An 18,003-nucleotide genomic window follows, 5' to 3' on the forward strand; every position below is an offset into this window, starting at 1 on the left:
AAAGAGATCGTAGACGTCTTGCGCCGGCTGGAGGAGCGCGATCACCACGGTCTTTTGAAGCGAGCCCGCGAGGCTTTTCTGGGCCGACACGATATCAAACGTGGCAGCCGCGTCGAGGCCGGTGCTGATCTCGTCGAGGAACGACGCGCGCTTGAAGCCAAACTCCATCTCGCCCATGGTCACACGCTTGCGCTCGCCGCCCGAGACGCCGCGAAGCATACTGTTGCCGACGACCGTGTCCTTGCAGTGGTCGAGGCCCAATTGGCGCTCCACGAGGTCTGGCGCCGCCGCTTCGATGGACGCCAAGAGCGGTGTCGCGTGCGGAGGCACCGCCGACAACTGCTCGCGACTCGTGACGCAGCGCGAAGCAAACGAGAGCGTCTCGCGCACCGTGAGTGTCGGGTAGTGCACGTCGCGCTGCGCCACGTACGACGTCCAGCGCGCCAAGTGTGGCATGTCCGAGACACCATTGTACGTCAGCTGCCCGTCAATGCGAAGGCTCTTGGTGGCCTTCACCTGACCGCTCAATAGCTTGAGGAACGACGACTTGCCCGACCGGGGCTGGCCGAGCACGAGCGTCATGGTCCCCGGCGTGAGCGCACCCGTCATCGGGTGCAGAATGTCCTTGCGCACGGTCCGCGACGGCTGGCAGAGGCCACGCACCATCGAGGTGACGTCGCTCACGAGCGTTGGCAGCTCTTGGCGCGTCATGAACGGAACGTCGGCCGAGAGCGCGAGGTCCGTGAAGCGGATGTCGAGCGGCGGCAAGACATCGCCAACCGCGGCTTTGATCTTGTTGTGGTAGGCGGCCGTGCCCTGGGCGAGCAGGTCGTCTGCCCCACTGCAGTTGGTGTGCTGCATGCGAGTCAAAATGGGAAATGAGCCCTCGAGAGTGAGATAGTTTAAGCTGAAAAGCCTCGTTTGGCGCCATGTGGGGTAATGTGTGGTGGGCTGCTGCCGTGTCGCAGGCAATCCACTTGATAGTGACGCCAGCAAAAGCCGATCGCGTGTTCGTCAACTTCACAGATGTCAACGACGTCTGTACCGAGTCAGTACAGATGTCGAGTGTGTGTATGTGTCGTATGGTTTGTGAGTTGAACTATGCAACCGTGTCGAGGGGTTGTGGTGTCGTGCAGTACGACAGTAAAGAGCAACTCGTGTGCTGGGGTGCTCTCTTGCAGCCTATCACTAGGACGGAGTGCCTCCACAAGGACGATGGCTATCAAAAGCTAGGAATGCTTGCGTGAACTGCTCACGTCGCGAGATGGCTCCTCGCATGTACACTGCATGTCCCAATGAGCGCTTTGGCGACGTCTCGCTGTTTTGGAAAAGATGGAATCTTTGCGTGGACGTCAACAACCCTTGATATCAACAAAAATGCATTTGAGCGAGGCTTCTAGTGCCGGTACCTCGGTCGGAGGGGGCCAAAAGACGAAGCCAGCTGCGAACAACCGCGCAAAGGGCCACTTGGGAATCAAAGCTGCCTGAGTCGAGTCGCATTGACTCGGTGAATTTAGGTAGTATATACAGTAGTCTGCTCTTCAATCGACTCGAGTCAATTTGAACATCACTAACCCAGCTTTGTCACTTCTTTCTGGGACGAGACACGGACCCAAACAATCACGACCATACCTGACGTGGCACCACGCCGTCGCTTGAATGTGTTGCAAATTATTCTGCGTGCATGTGATTGGTCTTTTACAAGTCTATTTGCGCCAATCGCAGCACGGTGTTGCCGAGCCAGTCCACGCTGCATTTGATTCGCTAATATCGAGCCAATCCAAGCTCGCCTATTGCAACGTCGGCAGTGGATTGGATTCGATTGACCAATCCATGCAGCATACGACTGGAAGTTTCCGGCAGCAGCAGTCACACGCATCGGTATTGCAGCATGACCAAGGCCGTGACCTTCGCCGCCACCACGTCCGTGCGAAGCTACGCAATAGCCTTCGTCGACGGCGTCCTGCCCGATGAGGACATTGGCATCGGCTTTGCCGGCGCGGTCGTCACCGACAGCCGCCACGTCGACCTCGTCACGAGCCCCAAGCCACGCCCGCGCCGCCTCTCATTTCGCAGCAAGTGCTTGCTCGTCTACGGCGCCTCTTCGCCGCCAGCAGCCGAGGCTGCGTATATCGCCGAGCTGCGGGCATTAGCGGATCGCAGCCGAGGCGACCGCCTCGTCGCCCGCGCCTTGGGCGACGACCCGAGTCCTCGCCGTCGCGAGCCGGGCAAGGAGCGCTGGAGCCCGGCCCAAGTGCGCGCACAAGCCAAGGCAGCCTACGTGGCGCAATGGACACCGACCTTCCATGAGGTCGAGAGCGAGCCAGCCTGCGCCACGTATGTCCCGCCGCCGAGTTTGTTTACAAATCCCTTCGACATCGACTTTGTTCCTCGGTCCGTCGACACCGAGCCGCACAAGAAGCGCAAGCGGGACGACGCCGACGCCTATCGCAGCCTCTCCTTCCAGTGCCCAAAGACGGCGTCTGCCGAAGCACCAAAAGCGTGGTGGCGGCTCTTCGTCTAGCCCTCTGAAAATACATACGTGATCCTTAACGCGGTACCATCTCTAGCTCATGTTCCCAGGATCGAGCCTGCCTTCTCCACCCAACCGGACGCACCCAACGACCTCGCTTGCACATGCAACACTAAAGCAATGCCATGTCGTCGACAGCATGACATGGAAATGCGATGATTATGGCTTGAGAGCTGCCATCGACGTGAGCATCGACGTCATAAAGGAGTTGACCGCAAACGGAGCAGGGGGCGGGCCACCTAGAGACATTTCAGTTTACCAATACGAAGTGCAGGGATTGTACCCATGGCGGCGGCAAAGGCTTCGTGCAGGTCATCGTCCGAGAGCTGGAGGAGCTTTCCGACGACAATGGCATCGCGAAACAAGTTGGTCACGGCCGTCTTGGCCTCGCCACGCGCGCTGTCTTCTGTCTCGTCTACCTCCATGTCGTTAGTGGTCAAGTCATGCGTTCGAGGAGGTACCGGCCAGACTCGCGTCGGCGACGATAGGCGAGACCGTCGGTTGCTGCTTGGCAGCTTGCACGACGCGCACCGCGTCACAGCTATCGCGAGCATCACAAGTGGACCGTGCAGCGTCCAGTCGTACCACGGAGCGTCCGAGTAGCCAAGTACAAAGTCGGCCGCTTCTTCACTCAAGTCGACAAAGGTGCTCTCGGTCGGGATCGCAAAGCCCACGTCTGCATTCAAGAGCGAGAGCGCGTTCGCATTGCCGCCGGCGATCAGTGCGACGACCTCGCCGAGGTCCTGAAGTGTCTCGACGAGCAGGTCAATCTGGCTCGGCGACCCACCCTCGATGACCACGCACGGGTGCTCGAGCAGCAGCAGCTTCCACTCGGTAAACGTGTTGGCGATCGAAATCGCACTCGCATCCACAACTTTGGGGGAGAGCGAGTAGCTCTTATCACTGGCGACGTCCTTGATCGTCATCTTGACCCGCGAAATGGACGCGAACCGCCCAGAGGACGCCACGCGGCGCGGCGACGATGCGCCGCTGACATCAAGCTCGTCCGACGACGTGCGACAGGGCCGGACCATGGGGCTATAGACGACGTCCCGGACAGGCTCTACGAATCGGAGCGTGAGGTAACACGCCGCATACAGTCACTCGTCATCAATGCACCCGTGACGATGTACAAGTTGACGTCGACGGCTTGGCAGTGCGACGCCAAAGTCACGAGGTCGGGCTGCGCATGGTCGACGAGGCCGAGCGCACCGAGGTAGACCATGTTTTCGGTCGGGAAGTCCATGTTGGCAATGTCAAACGTGCAGCCGACCGGGTACATTGCCGGGTCGAGGTAGAGCTCTGCGACGCCGACGACAACCTCGCCCTTGCTCTCGAGGCCCTCGACCATCGCCGAGACGTTCTGGAGATCGGTCGTGTCGAGCGGCAAGAGCTCGGCGTTGGCCTTGCGGACCTTGCCGCAGCGAGAGAGGACTTCGCGCGCGGGCCCCAAGAGCACCACAATGTGGGCGCTGCACTCGCGGTCGAAGTGCACGTACACGGCGCAGCCGCTCACGGAGCCCGCCGTCGACGCCGAGAAGCGCGACGTCGCGGGGTCGTGGAACCGATCGCAGAAGCGACTGATCGCTGCTTGGTCGCGCGAGAGCTCGTCGGGCGAGTGGCGGCAGGCGGCGAGCGCGCGGACCATCGCGCTCGCATCGGCGTTGGCCTTGAAGGTCGAGAGAAGGTACGCGGCGACCGCGGCCTCCGTGTCGTCGGCCGTGCTCTCCGAGAGCGTGAGCCCGGCGTCGGTGGCCGTCACGAGCGCCGGCAGGTTCGTCCCGAACGAGATGGTCACGACGGTCCGCGCAATCACGCACTTGTGGGCGACGACGACCGCCGAGACGTTGGGAGCGCAGACGGCAGCGACGGGTCGTGCTTGGACGCGACGCCGAGGCTCTTTATGTCGTCGAGCAGCTTGGCATTCGTCGTTAGCGGGCGGCAACCTTCCTGACTCAGAACAGTGTGCGAGATGACGCCAAGGACAGTCTCGGCGCCGATGCGGACGACGATGCCCTTCCGCTGCCCTGCGTCACGCTCGTGCCATAGAAGAGCATGTTGGGCGCTTGCATGTATGGAAGGCTCACGCCTGGCGAGTCAAACACCGAGGCCACGCTGGCCACGCGTGGCAAGAGAGACGCGTCGCCGTTGAGTGCGTCGTGCGAGACCCAGAGATCCTCGGCCTCGACGAGACGGATGTCGGCAGGGACGCACTGCCCCGCCTTGATGGTCACGACGTCGCCGGGCACGAGGTTCTCGGCGCGCGTGTGGATCCAGTTGCCGTCGCGGACCACGGCCACGAGCTCGTGGATCGCGCCATGGCCCGCGTCCGCGTCCGTCGGCAGCAGGTTTGGCGAGTGGGACAGGCTCGCCTGGAGCTCGGCAAGGTACCCGGACAAGAGACCCGTTGCGACGCTAGTGCGGAAGCGAACTTCGAGGGCCGCGATGTCGAGGAGGTGCTCGTCCATGGCCCGGCGCGGACTCGTGCTGATGCGGCCCATGATGGCCGCCACGCTATTTTAATACAACGGCCGTCGCATCGACTCGGTTTTTGTATGGCTTTGTGGGAAGATTAAAATGTGGCAACGGCGGAAGGCCATTGGGCGAAAGATCGCGAGCAGATCTTTCCTCGACCGCAAGCCGCAGGGAGTGTGACGAGGGCACCGAACGCCAAGCTGCACGGGTGCAAGCGACCGATTGAGCTCTGCACTCTGTTGCTGCGAGCTGGACCTCCGCTAACGGCTGCTCCGTGCTCCATGCTAGCAGCGACCAACGGTTGTCGTGTGCGAAGGACGGCGCAGAGAGTGCGGCGACGACGCTGCTACGCTTGCACTTGGCGGTACAGCCAAGGAAATGCATTATACAGCCTTGCGACGAGGCCATGGAAGAATGCGCCTGCGGCTCATTGCCATGCCAACACGAGCCGGGCATCGATGCAGTTGTGCATCTTTGAGCACGTCGCCCTTGGTGGTACATGTCTTTCAGCGAGTCGCGACTGCTTCCTTTGACGCCAGCGCACCCAACACGCAGCATGCCCGACAAGCTTCCCATCATCATCTGTAGGATGCCCGTCCGGATACGCGGCACCAATCCTGCGGAAAGTGTCCCAATTACCGGCAGGATGGCGACAGCGACGTGCGCCTCAGTTTGCATCTTGCCGCAATGGAGCACGTCGTCTTGTTCAAGTGGAAGGAGGACGCGTCCGAAGCCGCGATCGCCGACATCGGCGCTGGGCTCGTCGCGATGCGCGACAAGATCCCGGGCGTCGTCGACCTCGCTTACGGCCAGGACTTTACCATCAACCGCGCCAAAGGCTTTACGCACATGCTCATCGTGCGCCTCACGGGCCGGGACATGCTTCCGGGCTACGCCGAGCACCCCGAGCACCAAAAGGTGCTTGTCAAGATCCGCGAAATCGCCGCCGACATTATGGCCATGGACTTTGAGAGCCCGCGGTTCGCGCCGTCCGCCTAGATGTGAAATTGCGATTGTTCAATATACGAATTTGGCTACTTTGTCGACTTTACCGCACGGCCCACCCACTCTATACAGCCCTTTTGGTACACACAACCTACGTACATCATCATTGATGTACATCGTCAACACGACGGTTCAAGCTCGGAGCGTTGCATCTTGGTAGACGCTATTCAAGGACCCTCGTCGCCTGAGCTCGATCTTGGTACGAATGAATATGTGCAGGTTTAGTGAGAGTGTCAGAACTCCATCGTTGACGCGCTTGAAGGAGCGTCGACACCGCGGGAGGTCGCCTGTCCTTCTTTTCTCGAAACCCTCGTTAACCTTCGAGATTTCCCGCCCTTTTACGCTACAGCATTTGCGAAATGGGCCTCCAAAAGAACTTTGCGGACCTCAAGGCGTCGTTCAAGCGTCCGTCCAAGGCCAACGAGCCCAAGCTCTCGGCGGCCGAGTACGAGCGGCTTCGGCTCGAGCTGGAAGATATCTTAACCTTGTACGAGCCATCCCAGATTGGCACGGCGGCGACGCTGCTCAAGCACTATGACGGCCTCGAAGCCGAGCTCGTCGATTGCTACCGCGTCTATTACTTGAAAGAGTCGCGGTCCAGTGATCCGGACGACGACGAGCACCCAAACCAAATGGCGGTACCCAAGTACTGCAGCGGCAACAACGACCTCGAGGATCACAAGTCGCGCTTTGCGACGGCGGCGGCGTTGCGGAAGCGCCTCGCGCTCTCGTCGCTCTCGTCACTTGTGCCGTCCAAACTCCGCGTGCGCAGCGCCAAGAATCACAAACCCTCCAGTGCGACGAAGATGGACAGCATCCGCGGCCCCGACGTCTGGCCCGAGACATCGCCACCCAAGCCATGTACGACATGCGGTCACAACTGATCCATCACCTTATTCATGGATACTCTAGCGGGCGCCCCCGCGCATGGCTTTCGTCTCCCCAAGAAGACGACGCTCGTCGAGTTGTTGCAAAAGTACGCGACCCCTAGCCCCACCCTAACCCTCAAACCACCATTTCTAGAGTCAAGCTGTCCCGCGATGCGACGCAGCCGTACATGGGCAGCTACCGCAACACGTTGTTGACTTATACGATGTAGGTTGGAGCCTGACGCGGCCCCGCTTCAAGCAACGACCATGTCCTTCCCGGCGCGCTGCTTGGATACGGGCGAGGACTATTTTATGGATGAAGTCAATCACGAGGTAATGAGAGTCGACGTGGACATGGTGGATGATGCCGCGTACTATGATGCAGGTGCTGGCGCGACAAAAGGACGCGCTGTACAACAAGCGCAAGAGCTTCCGCGACAAGGTCGTTGTATTCCTCCAGCAGTACGACATGGCGGCCGTCGATTCGGTCGATACGCTGCTGTCGTACGGTGGCAAGACCAACGACGAGATCTGGGACGACCTCCAAGTGCGTTCGCCGACGCTTCTGTCGCCGACGACCATGTACATGTAGATGATATTCATCTAGTGTGTGTGTGTGGGTAGATCCAATACAAAGTGAACCAGCGATCGCGGCTTCTCCAGTTGTTTCAGACGTACGACCCGGCGCACGTGGCCGACGTTGATGCACTTCTGGTGGAATATGCTGCCAACGTACGTTGCCGACATGAAGTCTTTTGTACTGTGGTCAATTTGCGACGTAGGTCGAAGACATGATTGCTTTTTACAAGGCCCAGTTTGCTGACCAAAAGAGCAAGGTCGGCAAGCGCAACGATCCGTGCACATGGACACCCGGCGAACCCAATTCGTACCAACTGCTCCCCACGGGACTCTAACTAGAGGATATACGAAACGTGAAATGGGTCAAATGCGCCGCTGGACAAGGGGCCGAAAGGATCGGGGCTCCGTAGAATTAGTGGACTCGAGGTAGGACGAGCAGACGCTGCACGAGGCAGTGTATCGCAGCAAGCATGAGCTTGGCATGCCCGCAGTGGTTTTGCGTCGGGGGCAGATCTCTGTTGAGAGTGATGTTACCACTTGAACCATATCCGCTGGTTTTTACAAGTAGCCCCTAGCCTTTCAATGAGAGAATCAACATCAGTAGTGAATAAGTGCGCCCTTGCTGATTTTGGATGAGGTGTCTCATTTGCCCTTTCGTGTCGTCCGAATTCCGTGTCTGTGGAGGTGTCCGCAGCGCCACGCTTGGTACTTAAGTTATTCCCTTGGACCATTGAGGGCCGCTTTTCGCACGAGCATCAAACATTTCGCTTCGGCAATTTGGCGGTGGAAGCGACTGATGCGGCGACGACGAAGGCCCGGCAGACTTGTCGGTCGTCGTTCAAGGGCTACCACATGTGACGCAATGGGCGTCGATAACGCATGTGCATCGACTGTATGCACCCTGTCAACGTGCATTTCTCTGTCATCGTCTCTACCCGTTGCCCTACTAGTAGATCATGGCACACGTCGTTGGCGCCTGTCGTGGCTGCCCAGGTGACCAGCGTGCGTTCAAGTTGTGTGTTGCCAGTCGTTCCTTGGTTGACGGTCCAATTGTAATGCAGATGTCGTATTGTCTTGAAACACCCAACGCGATCTTGATGGCGAGCGGACGGTCCAAGCTCACGCTCGAGCGCGTGCTGGGCACGACCGCGCATGGCAACGCGAGCATGAGCGTGAGCAGCGCGAGTGGCGAGATCGCGTACGCGGCCGGCTGCGTCGTCGTCATGTACAACTTTCGCCGGGACAAGCAGACGCGCTACTACCGCGTCGAGAAGCCCGTGTCGGCGCTCGCCTTCTCGGGCGATGGCAGTCTCCTCGCGATCGCCGAGAAAGGCCACGCGCCGTCCATCACCGTTTGGGACGTTGGCACCGGGCAGCTGCGCGCCGACCTCAAGCGCCACACGCATGGCGTCGCAGCGGTGGCCATGAGCACCGACGGTCGCCTCCTCGTCTCGGCCGGCCTCGTCCACGACAAGATGCTGTACGCATGGGACACGGCGACGCAGACGCTGCTCGGTGCGGCACTTCTCTCCACCAAGATCCACGGGCTCGACTTCAGCGTCGGCGGGCGCGCGTTCGTCTCGGTCGGCGACGGCCACGTTCAGGTACGCGCGTCGCTCCGCACACCATCGACGCCCATGCTACATGGACATAGTTTTGGCGCCTCGATAGCAACGACCGGCTCGACACGAGCGGTCAGCTCCTCCCGGATGGCCTCGCGGAGCTGCGGCCGACGCCGGCGACCATGTCCCGCTTGGCCGACGCTGCCTTTGTGGGCGTCAGCTGCAGCGAGGCCAAGACGTTTTGCGTCACGCGCTGTGGGTTTCTGTGCTGCTTTGGCGACACAACCATGGAGCGGCTCGTGTCCATCGAAGCCGGTAAAGGCTTTGCCGTCTCGGTGACCACCGAGTTTGTGGCGGTCGGCGGCGCATCCTCGATCGTCCGACTCTTTGATCCGAGCACGCTCGAGTACAAGATGACACTGCCGTTCCCAGCCCACTGCAGCACGACGCCGCTCGGCGACCACCTCCTCCTGCCACCGACGCCGACGACCTTTCCCGCCGTCGTCGCGGTGCGGGTGACCGGCGCCCACATTGCGGTGCTGTATGCTGACCGTGCGCTTCTGCTGCTCGAGATTCCGACGCGGACCGTGACGCGCGCCTTCCTCTTCCACAGCGGCCCGATCAACGGCGTGGTCGCGATCGGTGCCGTCACAGGCCTCGACGCCCGGCAGCGCGCCCAGTGGGCGCCCCCCGCACCGTCGGCAACGTACCCGATCCCTGACGGCACGTTTGCGACCGTCTCGGACGACCACACGCTGCGGTTGTGGCACCTCGAGTACACCAAAAAGCACAAATTCCCGCAGCCGTGGTGCCACGCTCACAGCAGCGACCTCCTCGCGTCCGTTGTCGTCACTGAAGCGTCGGTCGCCTCCGAGACGGTGCCCGATGTTCACACGCCCCGGGACTCGGCCGACGCGACGCCGGACGCCGGGCTGCAGTGTCTCGCGGTCTCGGAAGCATCCAAGATCGCAGTCGGGGACAAGCATGGACGGATTCACCGCATCGACTTGCAGTGGCCACTCAAGCGACCGGTGGTACTGCCGACGCCGCATGCCAGCGCTGTCCTCTCGATCGCGTATGGCCCGCATGGGCACTTGGCGTCGGGCGGCCGCGATCGGCTCCTGCACGTCTACGCGCCGACGGGCGAGCTTCTCAAGACGCTTGAAAACCACTCGGGCGGCGTGCACTGCGTGCGCTTCTCGGACGACGGCAAGCGCATCGTGTCCGGCGGCGCCGACCATGCGATCGTGTTCACACAGGTGACAGACGACCGGGTCTTTCGCTACAACTCGATGGCGGTCGCCGGCGGCCGTCTCCACGACGTCGTCGTCCTTGGCAACGATCACATTCTCTCCGCCGTGCACGCCCGCATCGACGTCCATACGCTCGTCAGCAACAAACACGTCGCGTCCTACCCGCTCGGCGAACACCACCACATTGGCGTGACGCCCGGACCGTCACTGGTCGCGCTCTCGGGGGCGACCGACAAGACCGTCTACATCGTTGACTATGCGACGGGCGACGTCCTGACCAAGGCAGCAGGCCACGGCGATGCTGTCACGGGCGTTCTCTTTACATTGGACGGACGCCGCCTCATCTCGACGAGCGCCGATGGTTGTATCTTTGTGTGGCGTCTCTCGGAAGACCTCCAAGCACGCTACAAGGCACAGTTGCCTCTCGTCACGGCCCCAGCAATGACCGTCGCCGACGCACCGCCCGTCATGCCAAGTGTTTTCGCGATGCCGCCGCCCGCACCGCCAGTGCCAGTGCGGACGACACCGCCCATTGCGCTCGTTGCGGCACCACCTGCACGAGTCGAATTCAGCCCCGAGACAACGGTTGCGACCGACGTGACACCCAAGACGACGTCACCGGAGATCCAGATCGTCACCAAGTCGTGGCAAGACGGCAAGCAAGTCGTGCCGGGTCCATTGGCACCGCTCCCGATGGAAGACTGGATGAAAACGCGGGGGCCGCCGCTGCCGCCCGTCGAGCTCACACCGCCCAAGACCGCCGACGCGCCGCCTCTCGACCGGGTTCCTGACTGGGCGCGCACGATCAAGCCGCTGTCCTCGGCTCCATCGCCCTTTGTCGTCGAGCCTCGAGGCAAGTGGGGCGCCGCCGGGGTCGTCGACAGCATCGCAGCCGTCGAGTCGCCCTCCGACTCGGACGCCAGCGACGACGACGACGGTGACGACGACAATGGCGGGATCGAGACCGAAACGCTGTACATCAAGCAGTCGAGCGGAGCGCTTCAGTCGGTTGACGTTCCGATCAAGCGCTCGAGTGCGTCGGACGCTGGGATCGCTGAGATTCTAGCAGTGGCGACGGCGGCCACGACACTGGACCACGCGCGGGAGCTGCACTCGAAGCGCAAAATGCAGCGAGAGACTGCCCTCGCTGTTGCTGAGATGCAGTCCAAGCTCGGGCAACTCGGCATTCTCAAGCAGCGCAAGCCCGAGTACGAGAATGATACCTTCACCGCTGGCTACCGCGCCGAAGTCCACGGCGGTGGTCTCGGACGGGTGACGACCGACGTCGACAGTAGCACCGTCGTCATGCAGTCGCTCGACGTCCACTCAGTCGATGTCAAGGTGGTTCCACTCCCCAGTCCGCCGCCACCGATGGTGCCTCGTGTCTCGATCAGCCTTGATATGACATCGACAGACGTGTCGTTGAGCCAATTCATTGCGGGCCACAAGCTGCAGGCCGAGCCCACGCCACCGCCAGTAGAAACGTCGCAGAGCATGGATGCCACGCCCGTCAATGTGTCGTTGAGTCGGTTTCTGGACGGTGACGCGATGGCCATGACAGCCAGCGTTGATTTGACGCCAAGTAACGTGTCCTTGAGCACGTTTACAACCGGGTATCACGCCGCGTCACCGGTCATCCGCCGAGACGCGACCCCAGCGACAAGCGTAGACACAACGCCGACGAACGTGTCGCTCAGTGTCTTCACGGCAGGGTACCACCAAGACATTGGGCCCTCGGTGCAGCCAAGTGTCTGTGATAGCATGGACGTGACGTCGTCTCTCAGTCGCTACGTCACGGGCTATGACGCCGTGCCGACAGCCGTCTCGGCGAGCATGGACGTATGCGACGTATCGCTGAGTACATTTGTCGCGGGCCACGCACCGAGGACCGCGTCACCGCGGGTCTCTCAGAGCCTCGACCCAACGACATCGTCCTTCAGTGCGTTCACGGCAGGCTACAACCGCCGCAGTGTCGAGACGAGCTCAAGTCTGAACCTCGGCAACATCTCTTTGAGTGAGTTTACCTCTGGGTACCAGCCGACCGACACTGTAGCAGCAAGCATCGAGATCCCCGTCAACATGTCCCTGAGCACGTTTGTCGCCGGGCACCGTCCGTTGTCGCCCAAAACATGCGCCGCGGTGACAGGCGACCCAGCGCCATCCGTACGAGCCGCCGTGACGTCCTCCAGCAGCAGCAGCATCGACCTCACCAACGTCTCGCTCAGTCACTTTGTGCATGGACATGATCTCGGTTTCTTGTCCTCCTTTGAACGTCAGTCATCACAGCACTCGACTAGGCCTGGATGATGCTGGCGCGTCACCTCGAACTCCAAGCCACGCATCGGTGATGTCGTCCAGCGAAAGCATCGACCTCATGAACGCATCACTGAGTCATTTCGTTCATGGCCACCATGATCTTCTCGGTACACTTCAACTTATCATGTGGACCAAGGTAGAAGACTTGTGTTTAGAGGGACCTCCCACCCTTCGCCACGGCGCGGAGGCCTCGACCAGCAAGGTCTTTGTGAGCGCTGACGGCGCACCACCATTCAACGACGTGCTTCAGTATGTCCAACTGGAATCCATATTTGTCACGACTCCTTGTAGGGACTTGCATGCGCAGGTCGGCGCCACTGTCGACCTCTTCGCCGACGTCGTTGCCGTCAATACGGCCGACACGGAAGGTACAGTCGTCGATACGGCGCCAGGTGGCAGAGTCATAAGTGGCGTAGCCGCCGAAATCGCCGAGATGGCACGGCTCCTCCAGCTCAAGATTGCAGCCTACGCTGCGCGCACGACGTAGGCATTCAAAAGCGCTCACTTCGAACCCTGCAACGTCATTGCTTTTTGTGTTAATTCTTCAAAGCGGCTGCTTGGTAATCGCAGACACGGGTTCCATCGGTCGCACCACGACGAATCTAAGCTTGAAGCGACTGGAAGAGCGATGTGAGACTGCGCAAGCCCGTGCAGAGGCCGTCGTCGCGCGTTGTGACGTCCATTTGAACGTGCGCGAAATCGATGAGACGCACGTCGCAGCGCGTGCCGGGGGCCGCCGCGTCGTACACGAAGAGGAGCGAGCTCGCAATAAAGTGGTAGCGCGCGTTCGAGTCAAAGTACGTCTGGAGCGCGGCAAGTTTGCCCAGAATCTGGTGCGCACCAGATATATGTGTGAGCATGCATGTCTGGACATGCGCGTACCTGGGGTACAACTGCCGCACGGATCTCGGGCGATGCAAAAAAGGTCGCAAGCCCAGCACGCACCTCGTCCAGCGTCTGGAACGTGCGGCAATGGTACTTGTCATACGACGTGTACTCCGATGCGACGTCATCGTAGACCTTGATGGCTTGGAGGCGGAAGCCGACCGTCGCTTGCAGCGGAAACTTGCGGGACTCTTCCTCGACCTTGGCCGCCGACGCGTTCGGCTCGTATGACTTGGTGCCCATCTTGATGTCCATGACGCACGGGCGCGTCATGCCGTGCAAGAGGTTCTCGAGCTGGATGTAGCCTACACCGTCCATTAGAAGAGACCGCGTCGACGTCTCGTACGGCGGCCAGAGAGCGTGACGTCGCCGTCAAAGGCGGGCAGGAAAGGGCGCAGCGCAGCGTCGTTCTGCGCGACCACGTAAAAGGCCCACTCGCGCTCGCCACGGTTCTTGCTCTGGAAAGGCTTGAGCAAGCGGCCATCGTAGAGCTTCATGCCTACGCCGGCGTGAGCGGCGACGAGGCCATGACGGCGTACTGGTCTGTTCGCATGCGTGGCCGCCCACTTGGTGGGGCATGGCCTCGAGCGCCGGGCGTCGTGTGCGCTGGTAGAAGACGGCGGCAGCGAGGCCAGCACCCAGCGCGACCGCGACCGCAGCATACGTCGCTCCGCTGGTCATCGCTGGCGGAATATGCGACACGCAGCGAGTGTCTAAACACACGCAACAAAAAACCGCACCCGAACACCAAGGAGCAGCTTCCTCGTGCAAGCCCGGGCAGATCAAAGTAGACTTGCTCGGATACGTGTCCGATGGCGAGCAAGGGCCCAGCGATGCTGCCTCCAACCAGCGGGCGACCGAGTCACACGGTTCCATTGGAGCGCAAAGTCTCAGGACACGGAATGCCAAGCCAGTAATAGTTTGTACCCCTGTGCCAAGCGCTGTCGGCTAGCGGAGGTTCAAAGCGCGCCGTGTTGCTTTGCTTGGCTGGACACTCATGGCGTGGCCCCTTTGCGTCGCCATGACGTCACTGGGATCGTCCGTAGGACCATCATCTTGCAGTAGTCACCGTACCAACGTCGGCGGGCGCGGGCTTATTGTGCCCCTTATTGTGGGTGCTCAAACAGAGGCGCTGCTTCCTTGTACTTCTATACTTCTATGCTTTGCGTTCGTTTGACCCTCGCACCTTGGAACACTATTGACCCGACTGCCTCTCACCAGGCAGTTGCGATCGCGTCGATCTTTATGGTTGTAGAGACATTGTGCATTCTTGAGCAGCCGTTCTCATGAACTGACCGAGAACTTCCGAGGTGGGATGCAGCATGAGGACCTTTACATGTTTTGCGAAACCGAAACATCCCCGCGCCTTACGTAGCCTCGTCGTCAAGGAGTCGATTCTTGGACCGGGAGAATCGTCCTGATATACAGCTCTGGGTTCTTGTCAACAAGCGAAGAGAAACTCCAGGCGACGATACATTTCTTGCTGTGTATGCGGCTCTTCGCACCATGGTAGTTAAGTGCGGAGAGTCGCGCAACCAACCCTTCGGATTTGGAGGGTCGCACAACCACCGCAGCCAAACCTTCGGATTTTGTGTGGCTTGGCGACTGGAATACATCGCGTTGCATTGTGCAATTTCGCGTCTCATAGCTCAATGCTCTCTCATCTGCCTCTGCTTGCGCTGGGCGCGCTCTCCGCGTCCGTCGTAGCCAACAAGTTGGCCTGCGGTGTCGTGCCAGATGGCTGGACACAGGTGCCGGGTGACTACCTCAAGGTGGCGTACGACGGCAAGACGCTCTGTGCGATCGATCTGCAGTACCAACTCGCCTGTGCGGCCTCGACGACGAGTCCGATCCCATGGTCGGCGATCCCAGGCGAGTTCGCTGACATTGGCCTCGCCAACGGCGTCCTGTACGCGCGCAAGCACGACGTCCAGGGCACGATGGTGGTGACCAACTCGGTCAGCAACGTGCAGTGGGCGACCGTGAACCTCAACTACGGTGCTGAGAAGCAAACCAACTTTGCATTCGATGGCTCGACGCTCTGCGAGGCGACGGACGCTGGTCGCTTCGTCTGCACCCGCACGACACCTGGTGGCATCCCGTACACGTGGACCAGCGTCGACGGCAACATTGTGCAGGCGGCGGTGCGTGGCAGCACTCTTTTTGGCGTCGACGCCACCGGTCGGTTGTACAAGGGCGCGACGGCATCGGCACTGGCGAGCGGCAAGGGACAGTGGGAAGCCATGTCCAACAAAACGCTGTCGCAAGTGTCGTACGACGGGTCGCAGCTCTGCGGTGTCGACAAGAACAACCAGGCGCACTGTACATCCGGGTCGCTAACTGCATCGGCGAAGGCGCCATCGCAGTGCTGCTTCAAGGATGGCGACGTCATTCAGCTGCAGTCGGACACGGGTAAGTATCTCGGTCGCTGCGGCGGCGGTTGCATTCCGGGGGCAGCATACCCGGACTCGGCGTTCGTTCACGTCTCGGATCCGTGGGCGGCTGACGCTGCATGCGGTCGGTGGACGGTCAAGAACATCGGCAACGGCAAAATTGCGCTGCAATCCGACTCGGGGAAATATCTCGCGCGCTGCAATGGGTGCGCCACGAACGCCAAGGCGACGTACCCGGACGAAGCGTTCGTGCACAGCACCAACCCATCGACGGCGTTCACGCAGTGGAAGTGCGTCGACGCGGGCAACGGCAAGATTGGGCTCCAGAGCGACACGGGCAAGTACCTCGCCCGCTGCAACAACTGCTTTGGCACCAAAGTATACCCTGATGTGGCGTTTGTCCATGCCAAGTGCTGGTCGGACGGGGCGTACGCGCAGTGGACCGTGTACAAAGCCAAGGACAAGCCCCGGGCGAGCCAGTGCCCGGTGCCAGCACCCGTCTTCCGCTGGCAGTCGCTGCCCGGCGACTGGGAAAGCATCACGTCGTACAACGGCAACGTCTTTGGCATCGACACTACAAACCGCTTGTTCACGCGCACTGTGAGTGCAACGGCCAAGGCATGAACAGACAATCTGTCTCGTTGGAATCGTATTAAAGTATGTAAATGTCAATCAATATATGTCCCAAGCCAAGGCTTTTGTCCCAGAGCACCCGCTCGATAGCGTCGCGGTGTCGACAAGCCGCTTGATAAAGGAAGGCAACAGAATTGCGTGGATCCGTAGAGCTCTGTGTGGACTATACTGCGGAGCGGGGCTCGGGAGTGCGATTATGGTAAATTCACAAGCGTGCAGTCTTCCCGTGTCCTCGCCTTCGATAGATTACTTGTCTGATGGTCACTGGCTAGCCTTATGGCCTATTCTCTTGACTGTCCTCCCGTGATTATCGTGCAGCATTGTGATTTCTCAGCAGAAGGCGTCGGAATCGATGGAATCTTCGACTTCGCGGCACGGACTTTCCTCTTGAGCCACGTAGCTGCTAGTCGAGGTAGACAACCAACCTCTCTCGTCTGACGTATGGTGCAGTGTCGTTGGCGGTAGCTGCTAAAAAACACCAAGTCGCATCACTTGTCATCACTACTTTATTGCGACTTGAGCTCTCAAAATAACCTGATCACAGATTTTTTCGAGGCGTGAAGCAGCTAAAGAGTGGTGCACGCAAGGACAAAAGGTTAACGGCACGTCACGAGACAACATCGAGGACGATGCCTTCGAGATATGGAGCTCTTGGGCCAGGCAAAGAAGAACAGCAGACAAGAGACGAGCAAGCCTTGATTGATGGAATGTTTGGCTTCACGAACTCTTAGTGGTTGCTACATCGAACAACCTCCAACACTTCTAGCCTTCGAATTCGGTTGGTATGCTACGGGACTCGGTCATATCGATGACGCATTGTGCAATTTCGCGTCTCTCTAGCCATGCTCTCTCATCTGCCTCTGCTTGCGCTGGGCGCGCTCTCCGCGTCCGCCGTAGCCAACAAGTTGGCCTGCGGTGTCGTGCCCGATGGATGGACCCATGTGCCAGGGATGTACCTCAAGGTGGCATACGACGGCAAGACGCTCTGTGCGATCGATCTGCAGTACCAACTCGCCTGTGCGGCCTCGACGACGAGTCCGATCCCATGGTCGGCGATCCCAGGCGACTACGCTGACATTGGCCTCGCCAACGGCGTCTTGTATGCGCGCAAGCACGACGTCCAGGGCACAATGGTGGTGACCAACTCGGTCAGCAACGTGCAGTGGGCGACCGTGAACCTCAACTACGGTGCTGAGAAGCAAACCAACTTTGCATTCGATGGCTCGACGCTCTGCGAGGCGACGGACGCTGGTCGCTTCGTCTGCACCCGCACGACACCTGGCGGCATCCCGTACACGTGGACCAGCGTCGACGGCAACATTGTGCAGGCGGCGGTGCGCGGCAGCACTCTTTTTGGCGTCGACGCCACCGGTCGGTTGTACAAGGGCGCGACGGCATCGGCACTGGCGAGTGGCAAGGGACAGTGGGAAGCCGTGTCGAATCAAACGCTGTCGCAAGTGTCGTACGACGGGTCGCAGCTCTGCGGTGTCGACAAGAACA

The 18,003-nt window shown here is 60.3% G+C and overlaps 8 protein-coding genes across 8 annotated transcripts; 5 read left to right on the forward strand and 3 right to left on the reverse strand.

Moving 5' to 3' along the window:
- Positions 1–41: 41 nt before the first annotated feature.
- SPRG_07157 (hypothetical protein) lies at positions 42–861 on the reverse strand (the record flags this gene model as incomplete). Its single annotated transcript, XM_012345952.1, has 2 exons — positions 42–51; positions 101–861. 2 exons carry the CDS (start codon positions 859–861, stop codon positions 42–44), a joined length of 771 nt encoding a protein of 256 aa, XP_012201342.1.
- A 993-nt stretch (positions 862–1,854) lies between these two features.
- Positions 1,855–2,602, forward strand: SPRG_07158 (hypothetical protein). Its single transcript, XM_012345953.1, has one exon. It carries the CDS (start codon positions 1,892–1,894, stop codon positions 2,522–2,524), a length of 633 nt encoding a protein of 210 aa, XP_012201343.1. The 5' UTR covers positions 1,855–1,891; the 3' UTR covers positions 2,525–2,602.
- Positions 2,603–2,692: 90 nt separating this feature from the next.
- On the reverse strand, positions 2,693–5,034 carry SPRG_07159 (hypothetical protein; the record flags this gene model as incomplete). Its single annotated transcript, XM_012345954.1, has 7 exons — positions 2,693–2,772; positions 2,817–2,948; positions 2,995–3,074; positions 3,119–3,596; positions 3,653–4,432; positions 4,480–4,570; positions 4,621–5,034. 7 exons carry the CDS (start codon positions 5,032–5,034, stop codon positions 2,693–2,695), a joined length of 2,055 nt encoding a protein of 684 aa, XP_012201344.1.
- Positions 5,035–5,661: 627 nt separating this feature from the next.
- SPRG_07160 (hypothetical protein) lies at positions 5,662–6,055 on the forward strand. Its single transcript, XM_012345955.1, has one exon. It carries the CDS (start codon positions 5,696–5,698, stop codon positions 6,005–6,007), a length of 312 nt encoding a protein of 103 aa, XP_012201345.1. The 5' UTR covers positions 5,662–5,695; the 3' UTR covers positions 6,008–6,055.
- A 309-nt stretch (positions 6,056–6,364) lies between these two features.
- On the forward strand, positions 6,365–7,796 carry SPRG_07161 (hypothetical protein; the record flags this gene model as incomplete). Its single annotated transcript, XM_012345956.1, has 7 exons — positions 6,365–6,874; positions 6,926–6,989; positions 7,037–7,066; positions 7,113–7,215; positions 7,268–7,429; positions 7,507–7,614; positions 7,665–7,796. Exons 1-7 carry the CDS (start codon positions 6,373–6,375, stop codon positions 7,794–7,796), a joined length of 1,101 nt encoding a protein of 366 aa, XP_012201346.1. The 5' UTR covers positions 6,365–6,372.
- Positions 7,797–8,516: 720 nt separating this feature from the next.
- Positions 8,517–13,104, forward strand: SPRG_07162 (hypothetical protein; the record flags this gene model as incomplete). The annotated part of the gene is made up of 6 exons (XM_012345957.1): positions 8,517–9,065; positions 9,116–12,527; positions 12,574–12,699; positions 12,748–12,841; positions 12,884–12,960; positions 13,009–13,104. The coding sequence occupies 6 exons, from the start codon at positions 8,517–8,519 to the stop codon at positions 13,077–13,079; spliced, it is 4,329 nt and encodes a 1,442-aa protein (XP_012201347.1). The 3' UTR covers positions 13,080–13,104.
- Positions 13,101–14,186, reverse strand: SPRG_07163 (hypothetical protein). The gene is made up of 4 exons (XM_012345958.1): positions 14,017–14,186; positions 13,824–13,976; positions 13,475–13,782; positions 13,101–13,422 (listed from the first exon to the last, which is right to left on the reverse strand). Exons 1-4 carry the CDS (start codon positions 14,156–14,158, stop codon positions 13,195–13,197), a joined length of 831 nt encoding a protein of 276 aa, XP_012201348.1. The 5' UTR covers positions 14,159–14,186; the 3' UTR covers positions 13,101–13,194.
- A 943-nt stretch (positions 14,187–15,129) lies between these two features.
- SPRG_07164 (hypothetical protein) lies at positions 15,130–16,577 on the forward strand (the record flags this gene model as incomplete). The annotated part of the gene is made up of 1 exon (XM_012345959.1): positions 15,130–16,577. One exon carries the CDS (start codon positions 15,130–15,132, stop codon positions 16,492–16,494), a length of 1,365 nt encoding a protein of 454 aa, XP_012201349.1. The 3' UTR covers positions 16,495–16,577.
- Between the last annotated feature and the right edge of the window lie 1,426 nt (positions 16,578–18,003).

This window comes from Saprolegnia parasitica, assembly GCF_000151545.1.
Source record: "Saprolegnia parasitica CBS 223.65 unplaced genomic scaffold supercont2.26, whole genome shotgun sequence".
Lineage (NCBI taxonomy): Eukaryota > Oomycota > Saprolegniomycetes > Saprolegniales > Saprolegniaceae > Saprolegnia > Saprolegnia parasitica.

Excerpts from the sequence above, each read along its gene's own strand:
- SPRG_07158 (XM_012345953.1), top strand. The coding sequence starts at position 1,892 with ATGACCAAGGCCGTGACCTTCGCCGCCACCACGTCCGTGCGAAGCTAC.
- SPRG_07163 (XM_012345958.1), bottom strand. The coding sequence starts at position 14,158 with ATGACCAGCGGAGCGACGTATGCTGCGGTCGCGGTCGCGCTGGGTGCT. Across the intron at positions 13,977-14,016 it reads CCACGCATGCGAACAGACCA|GCATGAAGCTCTACGATGGC; the intron begins GTACGCCGTCAT and ends ACGCCGGCGTAG. Across the intron at positions 13,783-13,823 it reads CGTCACGCTCTCTGGCCGCC|GCTACATCCAGCTCGAGAAC; the intron begins GTACGAGACGTC and ends TGGACGGTGTAG.
- SPRG_07160 (XM_012345955.1), top strand. The coding sequence starts at position 5,696 with ATGGAGCACGTCGTCTTGTTCAAGTGGAAGGAGGACGCGTCCGAAGCC.